This window comes from Embiotoca jacksoni, unplaced genomic scaffold, assembly GCF_022577435.1.
Source record: "Embiotoca jacksoni isolate LCO1_2020_lvr unplaced genomic scaffold, fEmbJac1.0.p SCAF_1, whole genome shotgun sequence".
NCBI lineage: Eukaryota > Metazoa > Chordata > Actinopteri > Embiotocidae > Embiotoca > Embiotoca jacksoni.
The window spans coordinates 14,299,118-14,309,033 of NW_027185229.1; the positions used below are offsets into that span (position 1 = coordinate 14,299,118).

Below are 9,916 nucleotides of genomic sequence, written 5' to 3' on the forward strand. Positions count from 1 at the left end.
GCGACGGGCGCGTTATTTATTTTATTTAATACGCAGCGCCAAATCACAACGCGGGCTGTTTCGCGGCACTTAAAACACATTAAAGTCCTCACGGCGAGACTTTTGCAAAGTGAAACTGTCAAACTATAAATGCTCTTCTCCTGCGTGTGTGCGTGTGCGTGTGTGCGTGTGCGTGTGTGCGTGTGTGTGTGTGTGTGCGTGTGTGTGTGTGTGTGTGTGTGTGTCAGTCAGCAGCGGAGACTCGTACTGGTTTAAATATCCGCCATCTGGGGCTTCAATCAAAACATATCAATATTAGCTTTCAGAACTGAGAAAAAAAAAGAAAGAAAAAGCTTCCAGCCCAGACGGTTGTAGGAAAATATCCACTCTGGTTCAATTTTTGTGCGATGCCAAGTGCCGCTTATAACCCGACTTCTCTCGGGCCGTCGCGTGATCTTCGCAGGTTTCTGTCTGGACTTTTATCATTTAAAACAAACCAAAAAAAAACATCGTTATCATTTAAACAAAGCGACATTTTTTTTTTTTTCCCGCCCCGATGAGCTCGGTTCACCGACGCGGCGCGCCGAGTTTGCCGCGGCAACCAAAAATGGAAGTGGGTCACGGCTCCCCCCCCCCCCCAAAAAAAAAAAACAACAACAACAACAAAAAAGGCAGCATCTCAACACTGCAAGAGCATCGTCGGGTAAACGTCCGACTCGGCGGAGCGCACGTCGGCCCACCAACCTGCGGTACGACACCGTTCTGCATCATCGCGTGCAGTGCATTATGGGAATTTCTCACTCCGCTTCTTCTCATTTTCTACAGTCTTGCTGCTTCTCTTCTTTTCTTTTTTTTTCTCACTGAATATTTTTATAACGATAACTATGTTTCTTTGATTTTTTTATTTTGAGATATTTGCGCGAGAGATGTCTGATTTGGGGATTGTTCCATGACGTAGTTGTGTCTGAAAGGAAAATCGTGTATCCAAAATGCAAAAAAGATGTTTGCGCTCTGCTGTGAATGTTTGAAGCCTTGCTTTGGTGCTTTGTTGTGGTTTTCGTTAACTGGCTCCGTTCGCCGTTATTTATTTGTGTTCTACAACCTGCTGCCATGCCCGGGACGCGACCGTCCGCTGGATCCGTTGGCTCTGAATTACTACCAGTAAGTAACTCGTGGGACATCTTCCGTGGACCTTTTGAAGACTTAACCGTAAAAATGGATGTGTGTATGTTTTAACTCTACAAAAACATACCAGTAAATATAATGTAATACCGTCGTTTAACTGGTGTTCTTGGGTGTGTTGCTTTTTTTTTTTTTTTTTTTTTTCTTGCTGTCTTATCACGTGACCTGCGGTCTATCGCGTGACCTGCGGTCTGTCACGTGACCTGCTGTCTGTCACGTGACCTGCTGTCTTATCACGTGACCTGCGGTCTATCGTGTGACCTGCTGTCTTATCACGTGACCTGCTGTCTTATCACGTGACCTGCAGTCTATCATGTGACCTGCAGTCTGTCACGTGACCTGCAGTCTGTCACGTGACCTGCTGTCTATCATGTGACCTGCATTAATTGACACCTGGTGGCTTCACTTGACATGCCGGTTTATTAAAACCGCTATGAGGAGACCACTTTCTGTCACCGTGATGATGGACGTTGCCTGATGACGTCCAGTGTAAAATGCCGAGTGTGTAAAAGACGCGCTCGCTCTGGTTCTCGGGACACCGAATGTCCCGACATGTGCGGCTGGTGTCTCGGAAGGCTATTATGGGGACTCCTGTAGCTCCTGCTTTCAGGGTAGGTCATTTCCCGGCGCAGAGGGAACCCAAGTGACGTCAGTGTACGGTGATCGGTTCGCTGCGTTACTTTGCCCCCCCCCCCCCCCCCCCCGGGAACGCTACCGGTCTCGGTTCTAGGAGGATTAACGCTTCTGGTGTAAACGCAAACATAAAGACACGAAGGCTTTTTTTTTTTTCACCGAATTTTAAGATCTGCGGTGCTTTTGATGCTTCAGTGGGCTGGTTTTGCTTCGTCTCCCTGCACATCAGTTCCTGGGGGAAATTAAAGCTCCTTAAACGTCCACACCGGCCTGGCGAGTGAAGGCGGGAGGGGTGCCGAAGAAAGGGGGCGGTTTGCCGAAGAGCTGGAAGTCCTTCGAACGTTGATCCCAGGTCAAATAGTCCCGCGACACCGGGGGCTTCATCGTGTTGTCGTGCAGGATGTTCTCTCGCCATGGCTGTGGGCACAGTGAGCAGTGTCAGCTACGAACGCACACTCATCATCAGATACCTCCCGGAGAGCAAAGCAGATGTCTCGGGACGGGTTATAAAAGGCAATCCTTAAATCCGGCGGGACAATAAAGAACGGTGAGGTCAGGACGAGTGAAGCAACAGCGGGGCTAATGGCATCGAGTCACGTCACATCACGCGCTATTCTGCCCTAACATTACTGGGTCACGGGGGGGGGGGGGGAGGGAGGAACCCCCCCCCCCCCCTCCCCACACACACACACACACACACTCGCTTATAGATGAACAGTGACGTAACCTTCCGTAGATCCTCCACGCGAGCCTCATCTGGATGTCGAGGGTGCACTCCGGACGCGCTGGTACTGGCGACCCAATCTGTGGAGGAGGAGTTGGAGCTGGACTCCGTTTTAGAAGTCACGGGTCCCGGAGCCACTGTTGCACTGTGGTACTGCTGACAGTAGGTGAACCTCTGATCGGGCACCTGGGGCGGTCAAAGAAACATGGCGCTTTTTGTTGTTGTTGTTGTTGTTTTTTTACACCATATCATAATCATCATCATCATCATCTTCATCTGCTACACTAGTTTAAAGTCTGGTTCTATTCTACGGCGTCAACATAGCCGACGGGGGAAAAAAAAAAAACACAAGAAAGGAAGCTGACAATGAGTTTGTCTTCCTTGAATAAATTCTTCGAAAGCACATCAGTGACACTATTTCACGAGGGCACGTGCTCCATTTACATTTAGACCCCCCCACCCCCCCCAAAAAAAAGAAGCAAATTAAGTCTTTGGGGGTGTGAAAGAAAACCTGATAAAAAAAACAATAAGACACAAACAACCTCAAAACTCAAAACCTCTTTCTTTGGTCTATGCCACAGCGCTGGTACTTCCACAGCTTTCAACGCTACACCCGGATATATTAAAGGCAGCGCGTACTTTACGTATCCGCGAAGTGTTACCTCGGCCATCTCTCCACGGAGCCGTTGTTGGGCCAGCACATTTGAGTTGAAGGTCTGGACGCTGTAGTTGTGCGCCGGTCCGGCTGCAGCCTGCTCAATCCTCAACACTGCCGCCTCCGGCTTCCGCAGCCGCTCACTTTCCTCTCGTGCCTTTTTAATATTTTCCTGGAATATACCCGAGACACATGAGTAGCTCCGCCAACAAATCCGATTTCAAGCCATTGCGGCGAACACGGACCCGAATGAAGCACTTCGTCTGCCGGCTGTCGCGTCTCCATCCGACGTCGTCCGGGCGGCGCGAGTCGACCACGCTGCGTCTTTTCGCCCGGGCGGGCGGAGCAGGTTCGTCCTCTTCGACGCTCGCTGCGGCGTCCGGCGTCCACGTCTCGGCGCCTGTCCCGTACCGCTTCGCCAGGCTGAAAATCATGTCGGCTGAGGGGAAGAGGTCGTGCTGCGCCACAAAATGAAGTTCCTTTTCTTCGCGCAGCTGGTTTAATCTAAAGAAGAAGAAGAAAAAAAAAGACATTCATGACAGTGTATTCAAAAGTGAACATTGTATTTGATGTTTACGGTCACATTCCTATAAATTCGTGCGATAATTTTAAGGATTTTGACAATAATTTTAGAAAGTTACACAGCACGTTATGCTTTCATTTGAAAATTAAAAAAAAAAAACAACCTTGATCCATGCATCCCTGGAGACCCTTATACAAGCTGAGCTATCAATGAGTGGTTAACAATGAAGACCAGCAGTTGCAGCTGAAAGAACTGGAATCTGGAATGATGTTTTTATGCTGTTTTAAGGCTAATGATGAACTTTACATGTTGTACACTTTACATTTGCACCCACCTTTTTCAAATATCACCTGTTTATAAAACACAGGAATTATTTCTCGACACCAGGACGCCGAATGTGTGACTTAAAAATCTCAACTCAAAGGTTTTAAGTTCATGTTATTTTGCTCTCGCGACCGATGTGCAGTTTTAGATTTTTGGATGCATTTTTTCCATCCATCCGAGCGGCCATTCGTTTACAGTATTTGTGGTATGAAGAGAGAAATAGTGAAAGATTACCACACGTGAAGCCTTGCCTAAACGTTTGTCAAAGTTGAACGAAGACCTTTTAAACAAATCGGTACTCCAAAGTGAAACCGAGTCCAACCTTTTGCCGGACAGCAGCCAATTGTGCAGAAGGGGCTGAAAGTCGTTTACCAGACTCGGTGATGTCATAAAAATCTGCTGTCATTAGCTACCTATGATCATCATGAACTACTGGTCAGACCAGACGACGCGAGGCAGATTTTCACTTGTAAGTGGAAACGTCGTGTCTTTTAAAAGTAAAATAACTCCACTTTGAATTGCGTTACTACAATTGAACTTTGGCAGAAATGGATATAGAATGGAAAATTAATTCTTGGAAGTATTTGCTCAGTGATTTTTATACCATACAAAAACAAATTCTGAATAAGTGGCTGCATGGAGAAAAAAAAAAAACAATACACATTTCACAGCTACACTGAAATTTGAACGCGAACAAAATCATGTGATGACGGTGTAACGGTGAATGGCGTGTTTTACAGCTCGTCCTGCTGCCACCAAGTTTTTAATTAAAAATTTTAAAAAAAAGTAACAACGGTGGTTTACTGTGATGAGTGTTCATGATTTTTTTTTTGTTTGTTGTTGTTTTTAGAAAATGGCTGAGAACATTACAAAGTGACAAAATGATGACTACCGTGACAGAGCTTGGAAGCAGGGTTGCGGGATTTGGCCTCGAATGTAGATCAGAGGGTTTCTCATAATCATCTCCAGTGGTTCGCACAGATGGATGGTACTCAGGTCCACATCTAATGAGCCGTAGATGCGTTTGAAGAAACCCATTTTTGAGTTGTAGAGAACTATCACCTGCTGCTCTTCACTCCCACTCACCCTGCAAAACATCACACAAACTCCAGGAATCACTGGAATCTAAACACTCCATCCGACGGACAGCGCAGCTGAAAACCGTTAACACCGGCTGTTTGGGAGCGAGACGGCGTCCGCGGGCTTACTTCATGGGAACGGCCTCCCGAAGTCTCTCCACTGCTTCACGTTTCAGCCCTTCCAGCACAAAGATGTGTGTCCTCTTATCCAGCACGTGGAATCCCGTAACAATATCCAGATCCCCGCTTTTATCCTGCTTGAAATTCATTTTGAAATTGGACAGGGCCGTCTCCACGCTTTCCAGCGAGCCCGAGCCCAGGTCGAACGCCGAGGCGTTGATTCTGACGATCTCCGACCTCAGCCTGGTCAACGCGGAGGAGTTGCCGCACGCAAAGAGGTAGACGATGCGACCGAACGGGCCGCTCCGCGATTCCGGGTCGCGGTCGTCGTTTTCAACGTTGAGCGGGCAAGCTATCGCCACCTTTACTTTGAGTTGAGAGTTGGCGTCGTAATAATGCCCCGGTGAGGCGGGCTTACCGCGAGCGCCCGCGTCCGCCGCCCTCCTCGCCCACGCCCGCCGCTCCCTTTCCAACGGCTGAGGCGGAGGGCAGCGCCTGATCGGCAAGTACCCCTTCAGGCTCGTCTTCCCCAGCAGCAGCTCGGAGAGGTCCAGGCTCGCGATGCCGTGAGGGTCAGCGACCCCCGCCTCCCGTTTTAACAGCGCCGAGCCGACACGCTGGACGTGTTCGTCCGACCCGGTGCCCGACGTCGCTGGAGTCTTGGGCGCCTCTTCCAACTTCGTGTCGCGGTCGTGAACCTCTATCTCCAGAGGCAGGCCGGAGAAGAACTCCTGGCGCTCTTCGGGACTCATCAAGCCGGTCAGGATTACGTTCACGTCGTCGAAGTCGATCTTGGTGCCGTGCTCGTGACGCCGTGTCCTGTGCACTTTCAAATTATGGAACTTGTACTGACAGTATACGGGCTCGCATCTCTCCTGGGGGAAAGGAATAGACCACAGAATGGTTTCTTTTCAAGGCTCGGTCCGAAATGTTCACGTTTAATTAAAAAAAAAAAAGAAAAAGAGAATGTATTCAAGACGCAGCGTTGGCACAAACCGCGTTTCAATTTAAGACTGGAAAAATACAAAAAAATTTAACAAAAAACGATGAAATGAGATGGAAATCAGACCTGTAGGACGTGGAAAGGGGCCGGGGATGAGGGCATCGAAGTGGCTGACAGAATGGTGATGACCAGCGGGTTAAGTTCCGCCTTCAGTCGCTCTGATAATAACGGTCTGTCCAGAGTGATGCTGCATACGACCTCAAATACGCCGGAAGAGTCGACTGGGAAGCATTCAGTCAGCGAGGTTTCACCTGGGAGTTCGAGAAATAACAAAAGTCAAAAATGTTTCCTTTTACAGTTACTAGGATGACTGACATTTTATCTTTTTTTTTTTTTTTTTTTAATTTTAAGCCTCGCTATAGCAACACAGGCTGCCAGAGGTGTCGGTGGGCCATATAAACAATATGGGGGCGGGGGGGCATGCGGAAAAGTATACAGATCCTTTTGTGAAGTAAAAAAAAAATACTAATATCAGACTGTTGGACATACTCTGTTGAACACGTTAAAATATGATGTGGATGTAAAAGTACTCGTGAAGAAAAGATGTCCCTTGTGGCAGTTATATAGCATATAGATTACTATTATTCGTATATTAGTGTAAAAGCAGGATTTTATTGTTTTAGTTGGTATAGGTTATTTGAACTATTTTGTACTGGACTACAACTGGGTATTGTTGTTGTTGTTGTTATGGATTAATCTGCCAATACTTTTTTAGCAATTGATTGCTAGTTTTAGAAAACACTGACCCAAAATGACACCTTCATGGGTTCTGATATACAAAGAGTATATCGGAACAGATGGGAATACATTTTCTGTCCATCGATGGGTCAACTAATCATCTCGGCTTTACTTGTTTGTACTTTTGGGTAGCTTGCTTTAAAATAAAAGGCGACGTATTGTGTTTTAGAAATTCTTCATGTTCTGCATGTAAAATCAGAATTTCTAAAAACAACTAAAGCCGTCGGATAAATGTGTCGTAGGAAACAGAACTAAATATAGCAGAGGTAGAAAAGTCGGGCGAAAGGACCATCGTAAAATACAAAGTACAGTACTCGAGGAAGTATACTTAGTTACATTGCACCAGCGGACACAGTGGTTTGTTTTGGTGGACTTCCCTCTCATATTGGCCCTTTTTGAAGTGAATTACTGGATAATTTTACCTCTCGGGCTTTTGAAAACAAAATACCGACCAAAGCGACTGTAGTCAAATTGGTCAAAACCAGCAGACGTAAACATCGGAGCGAGGGATGGCAAGCCGATACCGGTTTTGAACCCGAAAGGCACCGTTGCTTTCGAGGCTGTTCCTGCGAAGGCACAAGTCGACTCACCTGCCAGCAAAAGAACGGGACTGATTTCGACTGACGCGTTGCCTGGAGCTTTGATGTTCTCAAGGTCAACGGCATCACGTGTGGGTTTCGGTTGCGAGGTTGTGTTCATGTCTAAAGGGCGGGGTAAAGAAACATATATTTACCTGGAAATATGTCCGCACCATGTTTGGTCAAGACATTAAATCGGACACCAGTACGCCTCACTCGGGTATTGTGGTGAAATCATTAAAAAAAACAAAAACAAAAATCTGGTAAAAATGATTAATATACCTGATTTTAAGGTCGCCGCTGAGCTGGAGTTCACACGTTCATCTCTTTGTTGCTTTTTGTTTGTTTTTGACCTCTTCTCACACGAGCTTTTCAGTTGGTTTACCAGAGTCTCAAAACCACCTTGGAGTAAAGGTATCATTTCAGCATAGAATCTTATTACCCAATAGATGTAATGTTTGGCTTTTGAGGAAAGTTTAAATTGCATCCTCACCACACATGTCTGTTGCATCTTCAGACTGATCCTGAGGCAGTCTGAGAACTTTCTGTGTTTCAAACCAGACTTTTCTGGCCATTTTATTCTTATTGTTCCATATCTGAAGCCGGATCTTGTGAGAAAGCAGCCCGACCAACATGTTTCTGTCGACTCTGATGTTGAATTTCTGGGCCCAGCCAACCCACGTCTGATCTCCTTCATGCCACGTTTTGATGAGCTGTTACAAAACGCACACGTTTTATGTTCGCGTTCGATTCAGCAGCGGGATGTGTTTTTTTAGCGGCCGACATCCTCATCTCTCTACGAGCCCGTTCACACTTGGCGTTAAACGTGATCCGGTCACAAGTGGGCAGCTCAGGAAAGTTTGAACCCGCCCAGGATACATCGAGGACACGTTTGAGATCCCATTTGCCAAGTCCACATTCGAAGGTGGTCTGGGACACGTACGGACATCACGTGTCACTGTCACATTACAGCAGGCTTGTTCATTTTGAATGATTTTTTAATTTTTTTTTTCTATCCACTCAAATCATTTTTTTTTACACCCAAAGGTCACTGACTGCTTTTATTTCATTTTTTTCGTTACCAGTTTTTTTTTTTCCTGTGCAGTGCGGCTGTACTGTGCAGACAGCAGGAGAGATTCACCTGCTTATAACCCAACTGGTGGCTACAAAGCAGCTTTTTACTGAACGAAAACAAAAGCCGTCAATGTGACGCTTGTTTCACCGACGCTTCCTGTGGTTCAGCATTTTTCTTTTTTTTTTTTTTTTTTTGCCTTTTCAGACGAGGCAAACTAATGAATCCACCCGGCCCCGAGCCCGACCCTCTCAAACCCGCCGGAACGAACGAATGAATAATCTGAGCCTGAATCGACACGATCAGGTTTAGCCTGACATTTCTGGGGGACGGAGGTGAGGAAAGGGGGTGGTCCGACATTTACATTTACGCGAAATATGTCATACATTTCTAATAGACGACGTGTTAAAGCGAGGATAAGAATATCAAATTTTCCGCCGAGGACTTTGTGTTCAAAACCGGGTGCGAACCGACTCGTGCGACGATTAACTCGCGCGTGAACTCACTGCGGCTCGACACCGCGCGGCTTCCTTGCTGTCGCTCGTTCACCGCGTTCGTGAATTGTTCCGCAAAAGGCACACGCGCAGAGACACACGCAACACGCATGCAACATGTCAGGATTACCTTGGAATTGTCCTCGCTGTACAGCTTTGCTACCGGCCCAAACATTACCAGGTCCACTTTGGCCGTCCCCGTGTCACCCGGCAACAACTCGTATTCAATATGAAAGAAGCTCTGCGCTTTATGGGGCTTCAGCAAAACATTAGATGAATTCACTTTTCTTTTCTTTGCCGTCGCGGCAGCGTCGCTTTCTTTCCCTGGAAAGGGGGTACATATTTATGGACGATAACAAGGATAAAGGACATCCGTAGAGTCAGCTTTTTTTTCTTTTTTTTTTTTAACGTTACAGTATATTTGTGGGGCATAAACTCACCCGTCTGACTTTCAGTTTTAGCGTTTCAGTGAAGTTTTTGTTCCTCACGTGCTCTTTGTGAAAAACTTACCTCGTGGAACTGCTATGAAGACATAAATGGTCCACGTGACGTTATAGGAGCGGTCATCTGCTTCTGCTGTTGTATCCTCCGTTGAACCTGACTTGGTTTTCAAAGTGTGCTCCCCGAACAACAAAGCGGTCTCGAGGGCAAGGACCTCTTCCCGTCTTTTATCTGTAACTTCTCCATCATCACGGTCTGGCTGTGAATAACAAAGACTCGTCGCTGACCTGTTGGCCATGAAGTCTTATTTCACCGCAAGAGTTTCCACGAAAAGCCCTATAAGAAAAGGGTCAATGTAAAAACACAGCAGG

At 46.7% G+C, this 9,916-nt stretch overlaps 1 protein-coding gene across 1 annotated transcript; it reads right to left on the reverse strand.

The window, feature by feature from the left end:
- Nucleotides 1-1,870: 1,870 nt before the first annotated feature.
- cfap92 (cilia and flagella associated protein 92 (putative)) lies at nucleotides 1,871-9,843 on the reverse strand. Its single transcript, XM_069157542.1, has 12 exons — nucleotides 9,615-9,843; nucleotides 9,235-9,428; nucleotides 8,032-8,251; nucleotides 7,821-7,940; nucleotides 7,551-7,661; nucleotides 6,289-6,473; nucleotides 5,229-6,094; nucleotides 4,913-5,107; nucleotides 3,419-3,677; nucleotides 3,181-3,345; nucleotides 2,522-2,704; nucleotides 1,871-2,211 (listed from the first exon to the last, which is right to left on the reverse strand). The coding sequence occupies exons 1-12, from the start codon at nucleotides 9,841-9,843 to the stop codon at nucleotides 2,047-2,049; spliced, it is 2,892 nt and encodes a 963-aa protein (XP_069013643.1). The 3' UTR covers nucleotides 1,871-2,046.
- Between the last annotated feature and the right edge of the window lie 73 nt (nucleotides 9,844-9,916).